This window comes from Camelina sativa, chromosome 8 (genome assembly GCF_000633955.1).
Source record: "Camelina sativa cultivar DH55 chromosome 8, Cs, whole genome shotgun sequence".
Taxonomy (NCBI): domain Eukaryota; kingdom Viridiplantae; phylum Streptophyta; class Magnoliopsida; order Brassicales; family Brassicaceae; genus Camelina; species Camelina sativa.
Window position 1 is genome coordinate 24,554,267 of NC_025692.1, and position 24,617 is coordinate 24,578,883.

Consider the following 24,617-nt stretch of genomic DNA (forward strand, 5'->3'; position numbering starts at 1 on the left):
ATTGACCCAGTAAACCTTGACTTTGGTTTTTTTTTTTCTTTTCATGAGCAACAATAAAATGTTTGAACAATCGTTACTGTATGCCATTTTGAACACTTCTAATTTGAAATCTTACCTGTAAAAAGTTCACTCATTTTGGCAAGGTATACATTTTGGGGAAGGAATGAAGCCCATTTACAATGTAAAACAAAAGTGTAAAGCCAAAAGTGGGGGCGTACAAACAGGCCTATAGTGTATCTGTTACTCTACCTTCCGGTCAGATCTAACCAAAAATATACACCAACCACTTCTTCATCTTCGTCTCAGCTTAATCATCATCATTGCTACTTTAATATAATACTGATGTGAAGCTACGCTGTTACCCAACTATTGGTTTGCTAAAGATTTCTTCCAATTGCTACGTAGAGGAGAGTGATTACCGTGAGATGGCACGGAGCAAAATACAGAGGATTTGAGAGAAGTTAAGGCGTGTAGAGGGGCAAGTGTTCCAGCATTTGGTCATAAGATATCTGAGAACTTGAGGGCACTCCTTTGGGATCTCTGGTCTTAGCCCGCACGCTGCAATCCCAACTGCTGCTTGCACTGGCGAACAAGATCCATACGCCTCCTCCCCTGTCACCATCTCCCAAAGCACCATCCCAAAGCTATACGCATTGCTCATCCAACTCTCTCTTGTCTTCTCCGGGTCTCCCGCGATTATCTGATTTCAACCATTTCACAAACTGCAGTCAACAACTGCTTTTCCTATAGAATTTACTTATGCATAATATGGAAAAGAACAATTAGTGATAGAATGATGAAGCATATGAGTAGCTAGAAGCCATCTAATCACCAGGCTATATTTACTGTATCATTTCATTACGGATCAAATATGATGAGGTAAAGAAAAGCATAGTTCCTGAAGCAAATCACTGAACTAGGATTATGCAACAAAAGTGTCAAAGAAATACAGACCTCGGGTGCAAGCCATCTATAGCCATCTGTTTCGTACTCCATGGCCTCATTGACACTCTTGCATGCAGTGACTATTCCCATATCACCCAGACAGGCATTGCCCTGCTTATCTAATAGTATTCTCTGTGTGTTAAGGTCTTTATATGCAACACCATGATCACAAATGAACTGCATCCCTTCTGCTATGTCAACAGCAATTTGAAATATCACCTTGGTCTGAAGCTTCTTTTTCTTCACCACCAGTTCACGGAGTGATCCACCTTGCATCAGTTTTGTTACAACGCATAATCCATGATTTTCATCGATGCAGACACCATAAAACTGCAGAATGCTCTTGTGTCCACAGGTCATCAGCTCCAAGAAATCTTTTCGGATCTCAAACTCATATGAATTCCCCTTATCGCAGCCTTTTAGTTTCTCAATGACCACCTTTATTCCTCTGTAAACTCCTTTAAATGAATTTGGTCCTAACTGACCACTAAACTCGAGATCATCTGAACTCAATAGCCATTTCCCGATATCATCACCGCCTGATTGGATGGTCTGCCATTCATCCACTGATACAGAAAAAGAAGAGCTTGGAGGTGGCATTTGAAGCTGGATCCTAGTATTCAGATTTTCCAACTCATGTCTATAGCACTGATCAATGGACTCAACATCAACATCCCCAAATTCTCCTACACCCGCGTTCTGTTCTTGACAGCCACAAAGTCCAAAAGGGAGCTTCACAGAGGTTGACTTAGGCTTCCTTACCGCAGATTTAAGGGCATTCTCTACCTTAATTTTGAACATTTTTTCTTGTCCGGACTCAACCAGAAGAAGAACAACCCCAAGAGTCAAACCTTTCTTCTCAAAGATTTGTACTTTCTTATAACAAATCGAAGCACTATCAAGAGACCCTGAAATGGTTGACCAAGGAAGCGAAGAACTACAAGCGTATGTGAGCTTGAACACAGAACCATGACCATCACCTCCCTCATCACACACCTCTTGAATCACAAACACAGGATTATCATCTCCAGAAGTTTGCTCTATCAGCTTTACGTGTACAAATACATCTTTCATATCGAAACCAGTCTGACTATAACTGTTAAAAAACAAAAGCAGAATCATCCACATTACTCCACAATACAACAACATACCTAGATCTAAACTGTGTATCTTCCACAAAACAATACTGATTCTGGAAAAAATTAATAATATTACTAAATTTAAAAAACCGAGAAAAATAAAAAAAAACATTGCTTTGGAAATCGAAATAGTGAAGAGTAAAAATGACGCAACATCTCTTAAGTGATACCTGAGAGGCAAAGAATCGTAATGCTTCCTGAGATTAGAGACGAGCTTATCAGGCAACTGGCTTCCAGGGTACATTTTAGCAACGTTTCTCACGACATTAGCCCACACGAGCTTCCTGCCTCCTCCTCCGGCGGATGCATTCTGGTTGTCTCTCGCCGAATCGAGGTTGAGAGAGTTCTTGAGCGACGCGATCGCTTCGGAGACGTTGCGGCCGAGTCGCTGAAACCGCTTTTGCATAGCGGAAGAGGTCTGATCGGAAGTCGGAGCAGCTGTGAGTGACTCGGACCTGTCGTCGGAGCACATGAGGACTTGGTCTACGAAATCATCGTCGGGGCAGTTGCCGGCATTACGGGTTGACCAGCACTCGAGCGCGGAGGCCATGGCGGCGAAGCTAACAAAGTTTTGGTCTTCTTCTCTACTTGAAAAAAACTGGTGAGAGTGAGATTTAACTGAACGAAACTGTAAGCATTTTTAGTATTTTTGTTATTATAAATGTTTCTTTCTTTTGTAGCATACAAGCACCAGTGGTCTAGTGGTAGAATAGTACCCTGCCACGGTACAGACCCGGGTTCGATTCCCGGCTGGTGCATTCTTCTCTTTTTATATATTTTTAATGCAAAATTGGGAAATCTTTTGGGATACTTGTGTACACTACAGTATCTGTTTGCATTGGAGAAGAAGCTATCTGTGATATATCTTTGTAATTAAAATAAAATAAGGAGAATCTACAAGATAGATACTAGATAGAGTCTTTAACATTGGGGTAAGTCCAATGGTGGAGACTGTACAGACTGCAAATGCCCTTCTCCGTTCTCTACTAAGAAGACCATGGCCAAACCCCAGAATATATGTGAGTCGATGTGGCAGTGCATCAGCCAAGCTCCTGGATTATTGGCCACGAATCTGATAGCTACCCATCCACCTGGAGGTGTTCCGATTGTGTTTCTTCGTGGTGGGTCAATGAGGTTGAAGGAGGCTGTGTCTGTGTTTGCGTTGAAGTTACCAACACCTGTTCCAACTACGTAGAACTCATAGCCGTGGAGATGCATCGGATGATTCTCAGTGGTCACGATGCTTGTGTCTTGCAATATAATCTGTACTTTTGAGTTGAACTTTAGTTTGTAGGCCTTTGTTCCGCGGGTAGGCTGCCATAGCCCTCTGCTCACGTTTCCTGTATAGTCAAACGTGACAGGAGGCGTAGGTGGGAAGTCTGTGGTGAAAACACCGGCGGGAGTGCCTTGGTAATAGGCTTGCATTATGGAGTTTTGTTTGGGGAAAACGAAAGAGACGTTGTTGATGCTTGCGGTGAAGCGTGTTCCGTTAGGGCCTTGACACCTTTGTGTGTTGGGGGTTGTGCAGTTGAATAGTCCCAAACCTACTGTGAAAAACAAGTTCTCATCAATCTCCAAGGGAACTTCTACTTTTGAAGGACTCTTCATCTGCGCTGTGAAGGCTGCTGCGGTTGCTGTATCATTGAATCCTGGAAGCTGTGCAGGTATTGCCCGTGCCAGTGATTTACCTTGAAGAGTAACACAAGAGGCATCTTTGTATTTGAGGATTGCGGTGGTTGTGGTGTTGTCAAAGGCAGCATTGGCGCTGTTGTAGGCGTGTGCCGCCATGTAGTAGTGTGCTGGCGGTTGGTCTGCGGTTAGAAGCACATCAGTTGTCTGACCTGGTCCTAACATTATGACATTGGTTGAGAAAGGTTTGGTGTAGGAGGCATCCGCAGCAACCACGGTCAGCTTGTGATTCGCAACAGCAAAGAAGAGTTCTTGGTTCAAGGCAGAGTTGATGACCCTGAGGAGGACAATCTCTCCTGACCCTACCAGAAACCTCAAAGTTTCTGCATTGTGAAAACATATAATATTAATTAATAACTAAGATGTAACTGCTTTTGAGGGCTGGGAAGCATAAACTAAGGTGTGTACCTTGGCTGGAGCATCTGTAGAGATCACCAGGCTGACCGTTGATGGTGAAAGCGTCTGAGATGTTTGGTGCTGCTCCCGTGAATTGGGCTACGTTCAGGACATCCATGGGGTTTCTGTCCCACCACTCACCTAAGAGTAGGGTTATCTCTCTCTTGGGAATAACTGGAAAAGGGTAATGAGGAGAAGAGAGCGGAGGGCGGATGATGAGAGCGCCATACACAGTGGCTCGCAGCCATCTGCTGTGGGCATGCCACCACAAAGTACCTTCTTGATCTTCAATGGTGAAACTGTAGGTGTAACTCCCTCCTGGTTGGATTGGGCATTGGGTTATGTATTCTGGTCCATCCGCCCATGGATTCCTCATCTGCCGTATCCCATGCCTGCACATGCTCTGATTAGTAGACCATCAAACATTGAATTGTCGCAGGGGAGAGTGAGTTTACCAGTGGAGGCTGATGTTGTACCGAGCTTTGTTTATGGCAGTGATGAAAAGGGAATCACCGTTTCGCACTTCCAAGGTTGGCCCTGGAAACTGTCCGTTCACCGTAATCGAGTTATGAACTCTGCACAGCCTCTTCACCGGCGTCTCTTGAATCTAACCAAACACAAAAAAGGAACAAAACTATAAGTTGAGCATCAATGTGAGTACTAACAATGGAGGGAACAATAAAAAAGAAGAGAAGTAGTAAACACACAACGAATTCATGTAAGTGAACTTCGGCATTGACAAGTGAAGCTACAAAAACAACCAACAACACAAAGTAGGACAGTAGTTGCTCCATTGCGCCCACTTACTCTTTAGAGAAAGAAGAAGTTGATTTATTTTATAGGCAGGGGACAGAGAGCGTTTAGTCTAACCAGCAAACACGATTTGGTGTAACCACTAAACAACAAAACAAACAGTTTCTGATTTTAAATACTATGATTCTAGGTGAACCCCTACCAGCCTACTTTAGTACCTTCTCTTTGGTTTTTTCTCATCCTAGGACACCAAATCTCTTTTTTAAGGTGTTGGATCCTCTCCTTAAACCAGAACCTTTACTATTTCCCAATTAAATAACTTCTGATTAAAGTTAACATATGCCTAATATAGACATTAGGCAGCCTAAAACAGCTGGAAAAAATTATCAAATTCTACAAGTTTGTGACAAAACCAAATCTATAGCTGTGACATCATACGAATTTGCTCTTCTCGGACCCTAAATATGTCATCAATGTGTTTAAAAAAAAAAAAAGAAGAAGAAGAAAGATTGAAAGCAGTGACCTTTTAAGATCAAACATGAGACATCTGCAGTGACATCTCTGCTCCCTCAAAAGCTTTACGCCTCTCGCCATTGAAAACTCCATTAGACTACTACATTCTTAAACCCTAAGACCAAGTAAGAGCATAAGGTAAAGCTTGGTACTTTGACCAGAATCGATCATCGGGAAGCTTATTAGTGTCATGACTTTTAACAATCAGGAGACTCGTTCGGTAGTCGTGGAAGACGAATCAAGTGGTCAGGCCGTTTGGGTGCAGAGATATGTATATCACGTTTTTTAAGGGCCATTATATTGGGCCGGGTCGGGTTAAAACCCAGCTAAACAAACACTTTTAAACGTGACCCGGAAAAATACTCTTTTGTCTTTTGTCATCTCATCTTCCCCAATTAGCCATTGACGAGACTTGACGCTACAAACACAGTCACGCTCGCTCCTTTGATCCCACACCGCCGTGTCTTACCCACTCCGATCATTTATTGCGTTTCACGACCATTGTATCCTCGTGATCTCCGATACATCTCGAATCGAATCTTAAAAAAACAAAAGCCTAATTTTTCTGTGAATTTCTTACTAAAATTAGCTCAATCAATCCATTAGATTTATCGGAGATGATGGGCTCAGAGGATGACCAAGAGTCCAAGGTGAAGATGGAGACTCTCTTCCTCCGCGAAGAATCCAACTCTAATTCTAATTATCGCAGCGCCATGTCAACTCTCTCCGACTCGCGTCACCCGTCTATCGTCGTAACTCCGGCTGATTCCGATCCGCTTTTCGCGCCGCCGTCTTACTACAACGAATCTCGTTCTAAACCAAACGGAGGCAACAGAGACAGCTCTTCTTACCTCGAGCCTCCGTCTTACGCCGATGTTATCTTCAGCCCTTTCGATGACAATTCCGAGATCAACGGCTCAGATGATGGAGGTAGCAGTCTTCATAGTCAGTCCTCTGATTCGTTATCTAGATCTCCGTCTTCTTTGACCTCCGATTACATCAAGATCACTGTTTCTAGTCCTCAGAAAGAGCAAGAGTCAACAAATTCGATGATTCCTGGAGGAACCACTTACGTCACTTACCAGATTACGACTAGAACGAATCTATCGGAATACGGCGGAGGATCGGAGTTTAGCGTGAGGAGAAGGTTCAGAGATGTTGTTACATTGGCTGATAGATTGGCTGAGTCGTATAGAGGGTTTTGTATCCCACCGAGGCCAGATAAGAGTGTGGTTGAGAGCCAAGTGATGCAAAAGCAAGAGTTTGTTGAGCAGAGAAGAGTTGCATTGGAGAAGTACTTGCGCAGGCTTGCTTCACATCCTGTGATCAGGAACAGTGATGAGTTGAAGGTTTTTCTTCAGGCGCAAGGGAAGTTACCGTTGGCTACGAGCGTAGATGTGGCTTCTAGGATGTTGGATGGTGCTGTGAAGCTGCCGAAACAGTTGTTTGGTGAAGCTTCTTCTTCTGTTGAGGTTGTTCAGCCGGCTAGAGGAGGTAGAGATTTTCTGAGATTGTTTAAAGAACTTAGACAGTCAGTATCTAATGACTGGGGTGGGCCAAAACCAGCTGTTGTGGAAGAAGATAAGGAGTTTTTGGAGAAGAAGGAGAAAATGTATGACCTTGAGCAACAGATCATTAATGCTTCACAGCAGGTAGAGATATTTGAGGCTTGTTGTTACTTCACGAGGGATCAGTATTTTTCATTGTGTTTGTATTTTTGTAGGCTGAATCCCTCGTGAAGGCACAGCAAGACATGGGGGAGACTATGGGGGAATTGGGATTAGCATTCATTAAGCTGACGAAATTTGAGAACGAAGAAGCTGTCTTCAATTCTCAAAGAGCTCGTGCCAATGATATGAAAAATTTAGCTACTTCAGCTGTAAAAGCTAGCAGGTTTTACAGAGAGCTGAATTCCCAGACGGTCAAGCATTTGGTAAACTAGATACTATTAGATATATATGAAGAATCTATTCAACTTTCATTCGAGCTGGGCTTTGATTTTACTAAGAACTCTGAGTTATGTAAATGTCAGGATACACTCCACGACTACCTTGGCCTAATGATGGCAGTCCAGGGCGCCTTCGCAGATAGATCTAGTGCTTTACTGACAGTGCAGACGCTTCTTTCTGAAATTTCTTCACTGGAAGGAAGAGCTGAGAAGCTAGAAGCTGCATCATCGAAAGTCTTTGGCGGTGACAAATCAAGGATTAAGAAGATAGAAGAGTTAAAAGAAACCATCAAGGTCACTGAGGACTCCAAAAATGTTGCCATCAGGGAATACGAGCAGATCAAGGTGTTCATTCAGTAATGCCCATACACAAAACAAATCTTATGCTGAGTTGAGGTCTTATGTAACTATATTTATTGTGTGACAGGAAAATAACTGGTGTGAGGTTGAAAGGCTGGACAGGGAAAGGCGTGCAGACTTCTTGAATATGATGAAAGGGTTTGTTGTTAGTCAGGTACGTTCTTATTAGCGAGAGAGTAAGCCTCTGTCTCTTCATAGAATTAGCGAGAGAGTGATTACCAAGATCATCACAAGAATGGAAGATAAAATTCAGTGAATGTTATAGGGGATGCTATGATTTGAGGAAATTCTTTCATGAGATGGATGCGACAAAAGGAATATGATTTTAGATTTTTGAGTGAATGCTTGAAAAGTGGTGAAATCTGCTCTCTTGCAATGCTAGTGAATGCAGAGAAATCTGATTGATATTTTTGAAATAAAGAGATGAGATCTGTAAAAAGGTGTGAAACCTGAAAACAGAGTTGTTGGTATTTGGATGTGCTAGGTTGGATATGCAGAAAAGATCGCGAATGTGTGGACAAAGGTTGCTGAGGAGACAAGTCAATACAATAGAGAGAGCTCTTAACATGAGAGCACCCTGTAATTTATTCTTATTCTTCAATTCATGGTTTTGGGCTTAGACCAAATTTTCGTATCTTTTTACTTTGTTGTCAAAAAAACAAAACAAAAAAAAAGAAAGAGATGGTAAACTTCTTCTTTACTGACTCAAGTTTTAATGGGAATATGAATCTGTATACAAAAAGGAGTGACAAAAGAATGGTTACAAGTTACAACAACTCAACTGTATACAATATGAAGCAAATGTATATGAATAATTATCACACTTAGGAAATGTGGTGTAGGAATGTGGTCTCTTCCATAACAGTATCAAACTCGAACGCGGGACATTGCAGAGGTGGCTATGGCAGCAGCAGCTGCGTTAGAGGCATTGTTGTTGAAGAATGCGAAAAGGCCAGATCCAATGGCTTCTTGTTCTTCAAGGAACAGATCTTCGGGAGCACGAAATGCTCCGTGGATGGCGACGGCCATGATCCCGACGGCTAGAGTCGACATCAAGAGCGATCCAACACTGGTCATAAACATCACCACGACAGTGCAGAGGCAGAGCATTCCTAGCGTCTCAAGATCGGAGAACGTGCGTCCACCGATGACCAATGGCTGATCAGACGGACGGAAAAAGTAGAGGAAAAGCCAAGAAGCGGCAAGGGAAGCGAGGAGGAAGAGAGCAAAAGGGTGCGAAAGAAGAGACGCGGCGAGTAGAATGGCCACTAAGGTTATGTAATTGGCTCGGAAGTATGAAAAGTTCTTCCTAACTCGCGACGCTGCCTCGGTGAGCGATGGTGGCCTGGAAAACGCTGACCGGTCAACGAGCTCTGCCCAGGGCCTGGCGTCTGCGGAAGCATGACGGACAGAGGCTAGGACGCGAGACAAGAGGACGCGTAGAGAGCTCAGCAACTGTGTATCGCCTCCGGGAAGATTATTATCAGGAGTAGTCGAAGTCGGAAGAAGAGGAGAGGCCATTGCAGCAGCAGATCTAGTTCGCAGACGAAGTCAGAGAGATCTAAAAGTGAATGATGGCTTTCACGAATTTTGCTGGCTGGCTTTACTTAAAACTGTCGGCTACTATCACATGTGCTTTTTGCGTCTCTTTCTTTCTTTTTAAAGAAACATAAAAATATTCCCTCCTCCTCTCTTTGTATGCCTTTGTGTGTTTATCACATCATACTGACTTACAGTTACAGGTTTCTTCACTTCCATATATCATTTTCATTATTAGATAGTTAATGATATAATACTTTTGTCCTGAGCACATACTACGGTACATATAACTAAACCGGTACATATATACTAGTAATTTTTCTCATAATTCTATAGTTAATCATTTAGAGGCAGCAACAGATTGGCACGAAGAATCTTAGTCCTGAGCACATGATTAAGGAACATTATGACTGAAGATTAATTGCAATCCGAATGCTGAAATGCAAGATTAATTGCTTCTGTAGCCATCTTCAAGAATGTCTATATCACTTGTTGTCTGAACCACCAGTCTTGGCTCCTTCACATTCTCTTCTCTTTTCCTGCATTCACACCAAAACCAGTCACATCTCATTGTTTCCCTAATTTTGATTTCAGTTACTTAACTATGACTCTGCTTTACCATCTCTTGGCGTCTGCTTCATCCTCACCAGTGTCATGACTGCTACTCTGATGTGCTGCTGCTACACCGGTGGAAGCTGATTTCTTAGTGGATTGAGGAGGCTTGGGATGATTGTGGCTTCCTTTGACTTGCTTCTGTCCGTATTTACGCCAATTGTAGCCATCATCAGAGGTTTTGTTACTTGACAGAGACTCAGACTTGGATACATCCAGTTGCGGTAAAGGTTGAGTTACCATCTGAAAATGAGATAGTTGGAAACTTGGAACTAGATATTGTCAACCAGAAGCTAACAAAAGTTCAAAAATGGGTCTTACAGATGGTAGGAACAAGGGAGGAGCTGTGTTCTTGTTAGCGAAGGAAAAATCTAACTGGTTCTTCCCATCTTCGTATTTGATATCATTTTGGTCAATGACCAAACCGTTGTTCTTCCAGTTCAGAGATTGCGCCGGAAATGTGCCTGTCGTTGGTGATGGCAAAATCTGTGATTTCAGGATCAAAAGAAAAGAGTAGTAGTTGTAAGGTCCTTACAGTAAGGAATACGACAGAACACAATCTTGAGGAAATAAGAGTTCTAACAAAATTCCAAGAACAGAACAAACCGTTCTTGAAGTTAAATAGGTGATGATGAAAAACAATCATAGTTTGAACTGATAGATAGATATGATTAGGAGAGAAGAAGATAGATACGTTAGAGGAAGTGAAGAGAATAGGAGAGTCGAGAAGGTCTGCGGGAGAAACACCATTAGGCAGAGTGAAGAAAGGAGAGGGAGAGAGGGGGAGAGGTGATGGAGTTGCTGATTTGAATTTCGGGACAACTCTTTGGCGGTCGAAAGAACCCATCAATGGTTAGGTATAGTATGGGATACTACTCTTCTTCTACTTCTTCCTTAACTAAAGTAATGATTTGTATAGAAGAGGAAGTTTCCAGGAAAAAGCAAGCAATTATAAGACAAGATATACATGTGACTCAGTGTGAAGCGTGTGTATCCAAAACACCCAAATGCTTGACTTTTTTTTGTTTAAGGCGGCTCAAATAACATCACTTTCACGAGCCCTTTGTGTTCTTCTTCCATTTACTGAATGCCAAAACAAATTTTATCTAATTCTTATCTCTCAACAACTAATACAGTAAAGCAAAGATGAAAAACTGGCCCAAGATGGTTAAACTTATATATATCGAGAATCATCTAGATAATTTATAAGAAATTGGACATGTGGCTCTTTAACATTGGTGAATCTTGGATAGATGATCACGCGCGAACATATTAACCGCCTTTATTAATAAACCGTCTTTTCTTATTGGGTGATTCATCTGCACCGTCAATTGTGTTATCTAAAACAATTACCAACTGTAGGATCTATCAGAAATCCTAAACCGGATCGGTTTTGGGTTTTTCTCCCCTCTATGTATATGAAAAAGTGATCGATGATTATTCATCGCTTTGTATCCTTTTTTTTCTTTGTTTTTCTTGCATGCATGACGATCATTCTTATTGCTTTCTTTGATTACGTTTCTAATCTTTTTATCATCTCTTTAGGGTTTTGCTCGATTTATTAACATCTGATCAATCTCGTTGATCTCTAATGATCAACCCTAGTTGTTGATTTTCTATTGCGTCGATTTTGCGACTGATCAATCCATCGAGGTACGTTGTTTGTTATCTACGCATATATATATATATATATATATATATATATATATATATATATATATCTTGTTATTAATGTGTATGAATCTTTCGGGTCTTTTGCATACATGTTTCGTAGAATTCAATTACTGGTTTGTATTTGGTCCGTATGAAATCTTCTTCTAACTCTGTATTCTGTTTTTTTGGTATTCTTGTATAGATTTTACATGAGCGTACGGGGACAAACATGTTCTGATCAATTCTCGTTGAACCGAACCATCAATTAACCCTCATGGATCCTAACAATCAACCCTCGTTGATATATCTAATCAACGCTCGTTGATCAACAAGCAGAAGTCTGTGTATATCTTCTAATGAAAGAAGGAATGATCTTGTAGATATCTGATTATTTTCATGTATGTTTTGTTCCTTTTCTTAATATGACTATCTTTTAAAGATCTTAGGGTTCATGGTTTGGCTTGTCTTGTTCTGATCCTGGAGTGACGTTGATCGTTAACGCATATTTGGGATGGATTAATGTTGAGTTTTCAGGCCTGTCCATCGAGGTACATTCTTGTCTATGCCATATGTTTCTCAATCTTCTGGTTAGATATCATGTAAAATTTGGATGACAGTCTTCTAACTCGTTCTGTTTCGTATTTTGTCTTGTAGGTATTACCAATTAATATAGAGGCGCAGTCGTGCAGGGACAAAAACACATCTGATGATCAATTCTCGTTGTTCTTATTATTTCTTGATAATGCTCCAATCAACTCTCGTTGATCTGATCATATCATACCCTCCAATCAACCATCGTTGATCTTATTATCATCTCTTGATAATAATCCTATCAACTCTCGTTGATCTTGTTATCATCTCTTGATAATGCTCCAATCAACCATCGTTGATCTTGTTATCATCTATTGATAATGCTCCAATCAACTCTCGTTGATCTTGTTATCATCTATTGATAATGGTTTTATCAACTCTCGTTGATCTTGTTATCATCTATTGATAATGGTTTTATCTCGTTGATCTTGTTATCATCTCTAGGTAATGCTCCAATCAACCATCGTTGATCTTGTTATCATCTCTAGGTAATGCTCCAATCAACCATCGTTGATCTTGTTATCATCTCTTGGTAATGCTCCTATCAACCATCGTTGATCTTGTTATCATCTCTTAGTAATGCTCCTATCAACCATCGTTGATCTCATATATCATCTCTAGATGATCCTCGAATAAACTCTAGTTGATCTGATCATATCATCTCTCGATGATCCTCCCATCAAGTCTCGTTGATCTGATCATATCATCTCATGATGATCTAATCATATCATCAACTCTCGTTGATCCTAATCAACCCTCGTTGACAAAGAAAGGAATATAAATTAACACTTGCAGAGGTTTTTGTTTGGTCTTTCCAACTGACCACAGATGTAAAAGACAGAGTAAGGAAGGGAGTTATCTGACCTTTGCCATGACAGGTGCGCTTGCTTGGCAGGTCTTTATTTTTGAACAAACCTTCAGGAAGAACTTATGAAAAACGGAAGTCTAATGGGAAGGATTGCAAGAGTTAGTTAGGCCTTTTATGTTGCAAGGGCACAGCAACAAACTTTGTGAAAGTGGGAAATATATATATATATATATATATATATATATATTTGTATCTTGTATTCTTGTGGGTGATGAGTATGAGTCTGGCACTCAATAATCAATATGTACAACTATTTCATGGTTAAGAGTTATAAGAATCTTACTGTGGTTCTTACAAGTACCTGATTGAAACTACTTGTGCAGGATCATGATGGTTGTCCGTTTAAGCTAGAAACGTAACTCTTATTGGCATATTGGCTACAAACATCTTTCTTATCGATATCAAAGGAGAATCAATAGTTTAAGTCAAATGTTCAAAGGCTCTGAAGCAAAAAATTCAGTTAACTAGAACTTGTACACTAAGGCGGCTCTAATCAGTGTGAAGCGTGTGTATTCAAAACACCCAAATGTTAAGACTTTTGTTTAAGGCGGCTCTAATCACAACACTTTCAAGAACCCTAGAGAACTACCATTTACTGAATGCCAAAACAGATATAATTCTTATCTCTCAACAACTAATACCGCAAAGCAAAGGAGTGGACTAAGCAATTGTCATCTGATTTAAACTGTAAATAACCAAAAAAAAAATCCACCATACAAACATTACAAAACGCTCTTCTCAGCTATTTTTTTGATGGGTTTTTTTCCAAAGTCAACAACATAAGAAAAGAGATATGCTAAAAAAACTGAGACAAGCAGCGAGTCTAGGACAAAGTAGAACGAAATGAGTCTTGATGAAGTTTAAGCAGCTTGTTAAGAAGCAAGTCTCTTCCTCGCTTCCTCAATGATGGTCAGCTTAATACCTTTGCCCTTTGGTAGAGACACCCATGGCTTTGTTCCTTTGCCGAGGGTGAACACATTGCCCAACCTAGTGGCAAACTCATGTCCTGTTGAGTCTTGAATGTGTATCGTCTCAAAGCTTCCCTTATGCTTCTCCCTGTTCTTAATCACACCAACACGCCCTCTGTTTCTGCCTCCTGTCACCATCACAACGTTACCCACGTCAAACTTGATGAACTCAACAATCTTGTTCGCCTCAAGGTCCAGCTTGATGGTGTCGTTAGGTTTGATGAGCGGGTCAGGGTAACGGATAGTGCGACCATCATAAGTGTTCAGGTAAGGGATACCCTTCTGACCAAACTGGATAGACCTAACCTTGCAGAGCTTGAACTGCGCAGACAACAAACCAGACATTATACTTCTAAATTCCAATCACTACCCATATAGTCAGATATTTGAAAAGAACATGCATCAAACCTTTGCTTCCTCATCCTTGATGGAGTGGAGACGGAAACGTCCCTTGGTGTCATACAGAAGACGGAAGTTCTCATTTGTCTTGGGGATGGATACAACATCTACTCAAAATCAAATTGTAACTTAGGTCAGTTATCAATACATGCAACAAAAGGGGAGGGTATAACCAAAAAAGAAACGTACCCATGAAGCCAGCAGGGTAAGTCTTGTCAGTCCTAACTTTTCCATCAACTTGGATATGCCTTTGCATCAAGATAGAGATAACTTCACGGTAAGTCAAAGCATACTTCAACCTGTTCCTGATGATCAGGACAAGAGGAAGACACTCCCTCGACTTGTGAGGTCCAGACGATGGCTTGGGAGCCTGTAATAAACAGCATAAATAAACATTAACAACACATCAACAACAATACATAGAAATGTAAGGAATGGTCTGGATCCACAAGTCTGAAACAAACAAAAAAAAACTTACGAAGGCACCACCAAGTTTGTCAAGCATCCAATGCTTGGGGGCATTAAGCCTCTTTAGATGCTTCTTCAATCCTCTTGCCTGCAAAATCACATTAACACATAAAAGATCAAAATCAATGAATACAAAGTTATCACATTTGATATAAGCTCAATTGTCAAAATATAACAGAACATCGCGGTTTGAACATTCCAGTTGCCTAAATTTCTACAATCTAAACCAAAACAAAACAGAACATACTGTCTAACGGCATGAAACGAGCAAACTATAGTTGCCATTGTCCTACGGAAACTAACAACACACCAATAATCGAACATCCATGTCAAGATACAACAGAGCAGAAGAGAAAGATACGCAGAGATTTAACATAAATTGATAGTAAAGCAAGAAATTGAGAAGACGAACCATGTTTGCAGGTGCTCTGATTCCTCTGCGGCTGCGCCTTCAAGCTCACTCGACAATATATATCAAATGGAAAGAAAAAAAAAACCTAAAACCCTAGAATTGCTCGCGTATATAATTATTGGGCTTAGTTAGTTAGTAAAGGCCCATTTAAATTCTTGATTTAACTAAAGGCCCTGAGTCAAAAGCCCCCTAAAGCCCTAAATTAATTTATCGTTGTTATTGAGAATTTGTTTATTTTTTGTCATCGCAAATTTTATTAAAAAACTTGTTGCTGAGGTGGCACTAAGTCATTGGTAAGTAAAAATATATTCATAACGTTTTGCAAATGTAAAGGCTTGACAAAGCAGGAAAACAGTAAACACCAAGCAATGCATGAGGTCCCTTTTCATAATTAAATAAATATTGTGAGTTACACTTATCCACTTTATCATTTCATACTAATCATCATGTGTTCCTTGAAGTTGCTCATTGCAGGTTTGGGCAATGTGACCAGTACCCTAACACCACCGTGCTTCCTCGGCAAGAAAATACATATATCCGGCAAATATTTAGGAACCAACGGTATTATGTTCAACGATCCTCCATGCCCAAAATCAACTTCGTCTAGCAATCCAAGCTGTCTCCAATCAGTGAGCAGCATGAACGCTCCGCTCCCTCCTTCAAACGCTACATTCATCTTCAACGTTCTCTCTATCTCTCTTAGCTGCTCCAACACGTACTTCTTCTCTAGTGCCGCTCTTTTAGCCTCTTTGATGAGAGTCACTACATGGGACAAGGGTGAGTTGTTTAGCTCGCCAGCCTTCATGGCTACATTGGCCTTGACGAATGCGTTTCCGTAGTAGCCTTCCGGTAACGGTGGATCCACAATGCGGCGTATACCCACGGCCATCCCGAATAGAGAGGTTCCATCGGGACTCAGCTTCAAGGCCCTGCACCTTGATCTCCAAACGTGGGCTGCAAGAATCTCTAGAGTCGTGACTTCCCCCGCAACCTTCTCCTTGAGTTGACTAATATCTTCGGGTGTCACGTTGAGTATCTCACATACCATGTCGTTGGTTGGTGTGTAGGGAGAAGTTGCCACAGAAGAGCAAGCCTCCCCGAAGTCAACCAGCTTGGGAGTTTGTCCATCCTCCACTTGCCCTAATTATATATATGTACAACTGTTAATTAGAAATCTATTACATCACAAATAAAAATTAAAACTATATATAAAGATATATGGAGCAATCAACTATTGTCAACTGAAATTGATCCGGAACTCAAAGCTAACTTTTAGTGCGTCTAATCTACTATATATATTTGGTTATAATTAGTTAACATGTATACCGTTTACGCTTAGGTTGTCAGAGGTGAGACAGTTTCTGTCCCAAACGGGGATGATGCTAGGTTGTGTCTTTCCTGCTGCGAGCTCAGTTAAGGCTTTGAAAAACTGAGACGCACCAAAACCATCACACAAGGAATGAGAGAGAGCCGTTGCAAGAGTGATCCCTCCGCATGCAAACAGAGTGATCTGCAAAGCCAGAGGGTTGTAACCACCAGTCGGCTCAGCTACGTCAGAAGGTACGAGTTGGTATAAGTCTGCGTCCATGTCCTCCAAATAGTTGAGGGAAGAGAGAGTGCAGTCTGCCGTCGCCCTAACAAAGGGCACTCCTTCCGCCGGACTGCACCTCAACTCTAGTCTATGGTCGTCGGATCCACGGTGAAGTTTTCCCGCAAGTGGGTAGTAATAGACAAGAGCATGAGAGAGAGCTTGCTGAAAAAGGGAAACCGGATCGTGGACATTTTCTTTGGGGGATGGTGGAGCGTAGACATAGATAGTTTTGGCCAGGGTTTCGAGGAAAGGATCGTTGTCAAATGTCGAGAGAGAAAGAGAGACTTCAGGTGTTGCCTTTGAGGGTTTCACTATAACCACTTGAGATCTCTTCACCACAAAGGGACTCGATGAACTCATACCTTGGCTTCCCATCTCGATTTCTTTATCACATGCACTATTTGGGTGTAAAATATGTATACACAATTTGTAAGAAGATATAGTGGATATAATAGCTAGAGATGTGAGTTTGGTAAGATATGACTTTGAAGATAGGAAATGGAAACTGCAAAGTCAAGTCTTATTTTTATATTCATACAAAATGCTTGGTTACTTTATCCTAATCCCTTTCAACACTTTTTATATTGAAGAAAAATGTAGGAAGTAACTAGACTAAAAGAATTAGTCCAAAAATAACTGTAGCTATACATATAAAAATGGAGTAACGTGGTAAGTCAAATGCATCAATGGATACGTTGATGTGCGGAGGAGTGAGAAAAACGAAGAAAACGCGTTTTTGATTTGTGGTGGTGGTAGCCTTGTCCTCACGTATTCATCACTGAGCATCATTTGCTCTATCTAAATATTTTCTAGTGGATTTATTTAATTTAAGTTATCTTATAAATATTAGGTTTCTATTTGGAGAACATCGACATCAAAACTCTTGAAACCGTAAAATAAAGACAAGTTTAGTAAATTAATGGCTTGTTAAGTCAGTTATGAGGAGCCACGTACGATGACATGGTCAAATATGCATACATGATACATATAGAGATAGACTTAAGAGAATGATCATCAGTTAGTGGCCGGGACACGGTAATTGAATTATGTGTTGTACCATTTAATGTAGAACAGCTCGTCTTCTCCATATGCAATAGTGTTTGTAGTAATCATTTGGGTTATCTTTCTTTATGAATTTCAACCTGCTCAAAGCACCCCAGTGATCTCCTCAAGCATTGTTATATCGCTTTCTATGATGATGAACCTATGACGCCAAACCATGCATCTGCAACAATAAATATAGCTTCGTCTCAGACACTTGTTCTCTTTAATTCTAATTTTTGCCCATCCACACTTTATGATTGTATCTGTCATCTGTACCATTCCCAACTCCTCTTTATGTCGAGGTATGTTTTTATAAATTTCATTTTAGAATTTTGCAGATATTTTTATTAAGTAAAGTTGAAGTTTAGTGAAAAAATTATGAAACAAACTGAAATTAATGTATGATGTAGTAGCAAGTGATCCATAGAAATAAATTATTTTCCTTTTTTTTGTGTCACTTTTTGATATATATCCTCATAAATCTTAAGAAAATAGTTCATTAAAACTTATTTTAAAATCTAACACATAATAAAATATAATATTTAGAATAATTATTTTCTTACAGAGAATGTAATTAATTACATGAGATGCAATTAGAAAAGATTTTAAAATAATAAATGTTGAATGATCGTTTGTAAATATTTCCCTATTAATTATGATGAATAGTAAAAGTTAGAAATTTTCTCATCTTTCTCGATACAACATCCTAAACCCTGAACAAGATTTGTGTGTTGAAGTTTCGCAATAAGCATAGCTTCGTTCTTGAACTCCACTAAACCTTGACCAGATGCTAGAGACAGTTTCTTGATTGCCACTTCTTCCCCATTTATTAACTTCCCCTTATATACAGGGCAGAACCAAAAAAGGTTAGAAATGTGGGAAAAAAAAAGTAAAAGTTAGAAATTTAGCATATATAGTAAAAACTCAAAAGTATTAGAAAAGAGTTAAAAAAATCGCTACAATCAAAATTTGAATCTTCCCTAGCAAAATGCATAGATAATTCATAATTGTGATTTGACTATTTGAGAGTTGAGACGTAATCCAAAACAAACCTAGACTTTTATTTTATTTTTTTGGGCAACAAACCTAGATTTTATGTGTTGTGGTTGTTTCTAAAGTATTACGAATTGGTTTAAAGTTTAAAGTTTAAACAAACAACAGCTTTAAATAGGATGCTTTTATCGTCGATCGGCACAAAAAAAAAACAAAAAGGCTTTATCGTCGGCACAAAAATATAAATAAATAGGATGCTTTAATCGTTTAAAAATCACAAAATCACCTAAAAGGGAAAATAAAATAAAACCAAAACGATCGCAACAGTGCATAATTGCGCATTAGGTGGACAATCCCACGGGCAACACATGCCCCTCTGTCTATTTCACTTCCTCTTTTTCTAATAAATAAAAATCTTATGTTAGATGTTTCTTTTCTTTTTTATTTAAAATAAGAATCCCAAAAATATAAATAAAAGAAAATTTAGACAGAGACACAGAGGAACAGAACTGAGTCCACTGGTGTGATTGGTCGACAAAAAAACGAATGCAGAGAGATAGAGAGAGAGAGAGAGAGAGAGAGATCCAAACTTCATCTTCTGTTGTTTCGAATTCGTCGCTCCAATCAAAAGGTGATATTCATTCTTCTTCCTTTCTCTCTCTTTCGAATTGGGTTCTCAGGGTTCTGCTTCTCAATCTGATCTAGGTAGGGGTTGGTTTATAAAGTCTCTCGAGTCTTAATACAATCGTTGTGCTTTGTGGTTTTGAAAAAAGTGATCTTTTGTTGTTGCTACATTTAGACTAGATTAGGATGGAGAACAAACCAAGTGTATTAACTAGTAGATACGAGGTTGGGAGGTTATTGGGTCAAGGCACTTTTGCAAAAGTATATTACGGAAGGAGCAATCATACAAACGACGGTGTAGCTATCAAGATGATTGATAAAGACAAGGTTATGAGAGTCGGGCTAAGCGAGCAGATCAAACGAGAGATCTCTGTCATGAGGATTGCTAAACACCCTAACGTCGTCCAGTTATACGAAGTTATGGCAACCAAGTCTAGGATTTACTTTGTCATCGAGTATTGTAAAGGCGGTGAGCTTTTCAACAAGGTTGCAAAAGGCAAACTTAAAGATGTTGCTTGGAAATATTTTTACCAGCTTATCAGCGCGGTTGATTTTTGCCATAGTCGTGGAGTTTATCACCGTGACATTAAGCCGGAGAATCTCTTGTTGGATGATAATGACAATCTCAAGGTTTCTGATTTTGGTTTAAGCGCGCTTGCTGATTGCAAACGTCAAGATGGTCTTTTGCATACGACTTGTGGTACACCTGCTTATGTTGCCCCCGAGGTTATTAACCGTAAAGGATATGATGGTACGAAAGCGGATATTTGGTCTTGTGGTGTTGTCTTGTTTGTGCTTTTGGCTGGCTATCTTCCTTTTCATGACTCTAATCTCATGGAGATGTATAGGAAGATAGGTAAAGCAGACTTCAAGTGTCCCACCTGGTTTGCTCCTGAAGTAAAGAGACTTTTGTGTAAGATGTTGGACCCTCACCATGAGACTAGAATCACTATTGCTAAAATCAAGGAGAGTTCTTGGTTCAGAAAAGGTTTGCAGTTGAAGCAAAGAAAGATGGAGAAACAAGTCAGAGAAGCTGCTGCTAATAGTCCAGTGGAAGCTGCTGGAGGTGCAGGTCCAAGTGAAAACGGAGAAAGCCACGAGCCGCCTCAGCTTGCAAACTTGAACGCTTTTGATATTATCGCTTTGTCTATGGGGTTTGATCTGGCAGGACTTTTGGGGGACTTGTATGACAAGAGAGAATCAAGATTCGCGTCTCGGAAACCTGCTTCAGAGATCATTTCTAAGCTAGAGGATGTTGCCAAGTGCCTTAAGCTGAAGATAAGAAAGCAAGACGCAGGCTTGTTTAAACTGGAACGGTTAAAAGAAGGAAGGAAAGGAGTTTTGACGATGGATGCAGAGATATTCCAAGTGACGCCTACGTTTCACCTGGTTGAAGTCAAGAAATGTAATGGGGATACAATAGAGTATCAGAAGCTAGTGGAGGAGGATCTTAGACCTGCTCTGGCAGATATTGTTTGGGTTTGGCAAGGAGAGAAGGAGAAGAAAGAAGAGCAGTTACCGCAGGATGAACAAGAAGAGCAAGAACCATTGTAGTGCGAAGCTGCATAGAAAACAGAAGCAAGCACAGGAGTTGTAGGAGGAACACAAAGAAGACGAGAAACTCTCTCGCGGCTTAAGCTGAAAGAGAAGCAGCATCAAGGAAACCTCAAACGAACGAGATAACTATGAGAAACAAAAGCAGAGGAGAGGAAAACATACACAAAGTTGAGATTGTTTTTTTACATATATAGCCTAGCAAAAAAAAATTGTAGAGAAAGTTGATTGTTGTAACAATTACGAGCTCTCGCGTGAAGTTTTGAACTTGTATTGTGTAACTTTGAGTACTACCGTATATGAATGACTGAAGATTTGATCGAGATACAATAGCAGCACCAAGATTTTGTATTACCGACCCACCCAACAATATTTACGGTTTATTAGTCGTCCGGAGTGGGTGAGAGAGGGAATGAATCACAATTATGAATTTATTACTACTAATAAAAGCTGTAAATAGAAAACAGAAAAATTAATAAAATAAATGAGACATTAAAATTGATTAGGAAGATAAAACGATTGACGTTTGACTGAGAGTAATTGACGTTTCGTTAATTTGAAGTAACGAAAAAATGGCTTTTGGTATATCTTTTAAGCTAGCTTGCATATAAATGTCTCATTACCTTCTTGCAAAACCCTAGTCACCAATTTCCCTTGCACGAATTTTGGCAAATGAAACAATAGAACACGTCTGAGAGTCTTCTCTTCGAGAGATGACTTTGTCTCTGTTTTCAAAGATACATATTTTTTTTTTTTTTTTTTTTCAACATNTGGGATATGAAACCTTTGAAAACATAAACAGAGTCATCTCTGTCCAAAAGAAGGCTTCAGACGTTTATTCGTTCCTTTGTTCACACAAAAGCAGAACCTTTAACGAACGGAGAGTAGTTTGAACAAAACCCGGACTTTTTTTTATTTTCTTAAGCTTGAATCCGAGAAAGGGGTAATTTCGTCTTTTTGCTTATTTGATTTTTAATTGATTTATTGTATATGGTTAAATCGTGAGGGGGGGGGGGATTGACAAAAAAAAAAAAAAAAGTTAATACGTGGGGGAGTGTTGTACGGACGAACAATTCGGGAGGAAGAAATCGTCGTTAGATCTGGTTTTGTTGTTGTGGATGTTGTGGCCATCCACCACCAACTCCTTTCATACAAACAAACAAAAAAAAAAAATATTCCTTTGTTAAAAAAAATAGTAAAGAATTGGTTTGCCTTCTTTAATTTCGAATCTGAAGGACTTTTGTGTGTGTTTCGTTCTTTTCTTTCGAAGCGTTTCTCTGGGATTCAACAAACATATCATGAGGAAGAAGCTCGACACTCGTTTCCCTGCTGTAAGTTCTTTTTTTTCTTTTTCTCTTTTTTGGGTTTTTTTTAGTCTCATGTCTTTCTGCTTTATTGAATCGATTTGGTTGTTCCAAAGTTTCATACTTTTTCTACGATTTTGATGACCCAAAAAAAAAAAAAATTGTATTTTGATTTTGAGTTTGTATGTTTGTCTCTGTTTCGATGTCTTGATATGTGAGCCAGTTTGTGTTTTGGGATTTTGTCTATCTGGTTGCATGCATCATCATCAAGGTCCTCTATTGAATGCAGAGGAGTTTTGTTTTTATGGTCGCAAACCGCTCGAATCAATTCACCATCACTTAAAAAGTTATTTCGTTTCCAGTAGCTTTGGCCTTTGATAGTTTTCTATGCTCTGTAGTGTGTTCTTGTTTGTGCACAAATACCATTTGCGTAGTGTTTCTTTTGAAAGTTGCCAACTTTTTAATATATGCTTTGAGCCTCGGAGATAGTTACCCTCTCTTCCCCTGTTATCTCTGCGAATTTTCAGGCTCGCATAAAGAAAATTATGCAAGCTGACGAGGATGTTGGCAAGATCGCTTTGGCGGTTCCTGTCTTAGTTTGTGAGTCAGAGTCAACACATTACCTCCTATTATTATTACCTACTCTGTATTGGACTTGTTTAATGTTTTTCATTAACTTTTCATCTACTTACTTATTACAGCAAAAGCTTTGGAATTATTCTTACAAGACCTTTGTGATCATACTTATGAAATTACTCTTCAACGAGGAGCCAAGACCGTCAGCTCACTTCACCTGTAAGTTCATCTCTTATTGCTTCTCACTGCACGCTTGCTCATTGCCGAAAACGATTCTAATTTACTTGAGTTTTCAGATGCTATAGCTATCAACTAACCTGTTGTCAGTTTTTCACTAAGCTACTATAGCATGTTACTAGTTTTTTGTCACAGAACTTTATTTCTTTACATTTTTCTCTAGCCGTCATTGTGTTCATCACTTTTTATATTCCACATCCCAATTCGTTGATTTGTCTATTCTCTACAGAAAAAACTGTGTCGAAAGATACAATGTGTTTGATTTTCTAAGGGAAGTTGTAAGCAAAGTTCCTGACTATGGCCATGGGCATGGTCAAAGTCAAGGCCATGCTGATGTAGCCATGGATGACCGCAGTATCTCTAAGAGAAGGTTTGATCTTTGTTAACATCTATTATCTCCATAACTTGATTTATTTTTCCAAGACCCTGTTAAAAGTTACTTCAGGAAGCCGCCGGGTGATGAAGTTAATGACAGCGATGAGGACTTAAAGAAAACCAAAGTGGTGAGCGATTCTTCTGCTCACTATTCTCTTTCGTTTTAGGTTTATGAATGTGTCCTGATATGATGCTTCATATTTTGTCAACAATGCAGCACGAGATGGGGCATGCGGGAATCAGTGGAAGGGGTCGAGGCAGAGGGCGTGGAAGGGGGCGTGGACGAAGTGCAAAAACAGCAGAAAGAGAGCTTCTTCATCATCGCGAGATGGAGATAGATCCAGCCATATTAGTAGCACCACCACTTACTCAAAACGAAATCAAGATGCCTGCACCATCACAACAACATGACAGTGAGAAGAAGGATGTGGATGAGCGGTCTTGCCAGACAAAGCAAGAGCTGCAAAGTCCCGAAGAAGGTAACAACGACACAAACTCAGGGTTGGGTCGGGGTTTTGATCTGAACACACAATCTCTCGACGTCGAGATAAAGGCGCCGGTAATCACAGCCTCGAAGGAAATGAAAACAGAGGAATATCCATGTTGGTCCATCCCGAATATGGGCAATATCGATCCCGTGCAGCTTGCTAATATGAGTAAGAGGTTAGACGAAGACGAAGAAGATTATGACGAGGAGGAAAGCTGATAATGAGACCACAGCCTCGTTAGTGTTATCGAAGTTGGTTTTAGTAGGAAACATGATCTAGGATTGAAATAGAGTAGTATCATTAATATTTGTCTGTTTATGTAGAAAAAAATGTATCTTTTGGCTCTTGCTCTTCCTTTTCCTGCATTTTTTTTGTAAAGTTGAATTAAATAGTGTTATTATTTCTGAAAGTCTAACCCTAATGGGTCCAATTTAATGCCCATTAGGTTAAGAGGTTTGACTTGTGAAAAGTTAAATTACCATTTTTTTTGGCTATATCTTGAAACTTCAAGACTCTTCTGTTACTCAGTCCAAAATGAACATGAGTGTAATGTGCTTTTGATTTGGTTGTATCATTTG

At 39.8% G+C, this 24,617-nt stretch overlaps 9 protein-coding genes, 1 long non-coding RNA gene and 1 other non-coding gene across 12 annotated transcripts; 5 read left to right on the forward strand and 6 right to left on the reverse strand.

The window, feature by feature from the left end:
- Positions 92–2,673, reverse strand: LOC104708387 (serine/threonine-protein kinase STY8-like). Its single transcript, XM_010424946.2, has 3 exons — positions 2,255–2,673; positions 955–2,041; positions 92–700 (listed from the first exon to the last, which is right to left on the reverse strand). The coding sequence occupies exons 1-3, from the start codon at positions 2,632–2,634 to the stop codon at positions 416–418; spliced, it is 1,752 nt and encodes a 583-aa protein (XP_010423248.1). The 5' UTR covers positions 2,635–2,673; the 3' UTR covers positions 92–415.
- On the forward strand, positions 2,772–2,842 carry TRNAG-GCC. The gene has a single exon. It is a non-coding gene; the product is annotated as a tRNA-Gly (tRNA).
- LOC104708388 (laccase-13-like) lies at positions 2,915–5,732 on the reverse strand. 2 transcript variants are annotated; one of them, XM_010424948.1, is made up of 4 exons: positions 5,446–5,732; positions 4,625–4,776; positions 4,182–4,561; positions 2,915–4,096 (listed from the first exon to the last, which is right to left on the reverse strand). In XM_010424948.1, exons 3-4 carry the CDS (start codon positions 4,543–4,545, stop codon positions 3,006–3,008), a joined length of 1,455 nt encoding a protein of 484 aa, XP_010423250.1. In that variant the 5' UTR covers positions 4,546–4,561; positions 4,625–4,776; positions 5,446–5,732; the 3' UTR covers positions 2,915–3,005. The 2 variants fall into 2 exon arrangements, with proteins under 2 accessions (XP_010423250.1, XP_010423249.1); XM_010424947.2 differs by lacking the exon at positions 5,446–5,732 and adding an exon at positions 4,877–5,427.
- On the forward strand, positions 5,830–8,452 carry LOC104708391 (sorting nexin 2B-like). Its single transcript, XM_010424950.1, has 5 exons — positions 5,830–7,087; positions 7,159–7,368; positions 7,468–7,728; positions 7,811–7,897; positions 8,228–8,452. Exons 1-5 carry the CDS (start codon positions 6,053–6,055, stop codon positions 8,306–8,308), a joined length of 1,674 nt encoding a protein of 557 aa, XP_010423252.1. The 5' UTR covers positions 5,830–6,052; the 3' UTR covers positions 8,309–8,452.
- LOC104708389 (PRA1 family protein B6-like) lies at positions 8,422–9,379 on the reverse strand. The gene has a single exon (XM_010424949.1). The coding sequence runs from the start codon at positions 9,262–9,264 to the stop codon at positions 8,611–8,613; it is 654 nt and encodes a 217-aa protein (XP_010423251.1). The 5' UTR covers positions 9,265–9,379; the 3' UTR covers positions 8,422–8,610.
- On the reverse strand, positions 9,568–10,835 carry LOC104708392 (probable WRKY transcription factor 26). Its single transcript, XM_010424951.2, has 4 exons — positions 10,589–10,835; positions 10,216–10,380; positions 9,902–10,137; positions 9,568–9,821 (listed from the first exon to the last, which is right to left on the reverse strand). Exons 1-4 carry the CDS (start codon positions 10,739–10,741, stop codon positions 9,731–9,733), a joined length of 645 nt encoding a protein of 214 aa, XP_010423253.1. The 5' UTR covers positions 10,742–10,835; the 3' UTR covers positions 9,568–9,730.
- On the forward strand, positions 11,270–12,322 carry LOC104708393. Its single transcript, XR_754765.1, has 3 exons — positions 11,270–11,547; positions 11,750–12,095; positions 12,202–12,322. It is a non-coding gene; the product is annotated as an uncharacterized LOC104708393 (long non-coding RNA).
- LOC104708394 (40S ribosomal protein S4-3-like) lies at positions 13,663–15,344 on the reverse strand. The gene is made up of 5 exons (XM_010424954.2): positions 15,254–15,344; positions 14,852–14,929; positions 14,563–14,743; positions 14,383–14,480; positions 13,663–14,295 (listed from the first exon to the last, which is right to left on the reverse strand). Exons 1-5 carry the CDS (start codon positions 15,254–15,256, stop codon positions 13,879–13,881), a joined length of 777 nt encoding a protein of 258 aa, XP_010423256.1. The 5' UTR covers positions 15,257–15,344; the 3' UTR covers positions 13,663–13,878.
- LOC104708395 (spermidine coumaroyl-CoA acyltransferase-like) lies at positions 15,544–17,343 on the reverse strand. The gene is made up of 2 exons (XM_010424955.2): positions 16,580–17,343; positions 15,544–16,393 (listed from the first exon to the last, which is right to left on the reverse strand). The coding sequence occupies exons 1-2, from the start codon at positions 17,217–17,219 to the stop codon at positions 15,681–15,683; spliced, it is 1,353 nt and encodes a 450-aa protein (XP_010423257.1). The 5' UTR covers positions 17,220–17,343; the 3' UTR covers positions 15,544–15,680.
- Positions 18,013–21,384, forward strand: LOC104708396 (CBL-interacting serine/threonine-protein kinase 2-like). The gene is made up of 2 exons (XM_010424956.2): positions 18,013–19,512; positions 19,681–21,384. Exon 2 carries the CDS (start codon positions 19,692–19,694, stop codon positions 21,057–21,059), a length of 1,368 nt encoding a protein of 455 aa, XP_010423258.1. The 5' UTR covers positions 18,013–19,512; positions 19,681–19,691; the 3' UTR covers positions 21,060–21,384.
- Positions 22,093–24,508, forward strand: LOC104708398 (dr1-associated corepressor homolog). The gene is made up of 6 exons (XM_010424958.2): positions 22,093–22,390; positions 22,891–22,963; positions 23,065–23,158; positions 23,406–23,546; positions 23,622–23,679; positions 23,769–24,508. Exons 1-6 carry the CDS (start codon positions 22,358–22,360, stop codon positions 24,255–24,257), a joined length of 888 nt encoding a protein of 295 aa, XP_010423260.1. The 5' UTR covers positions 22,093–22,357; the 3' UTR covers positions 24,258–24,508.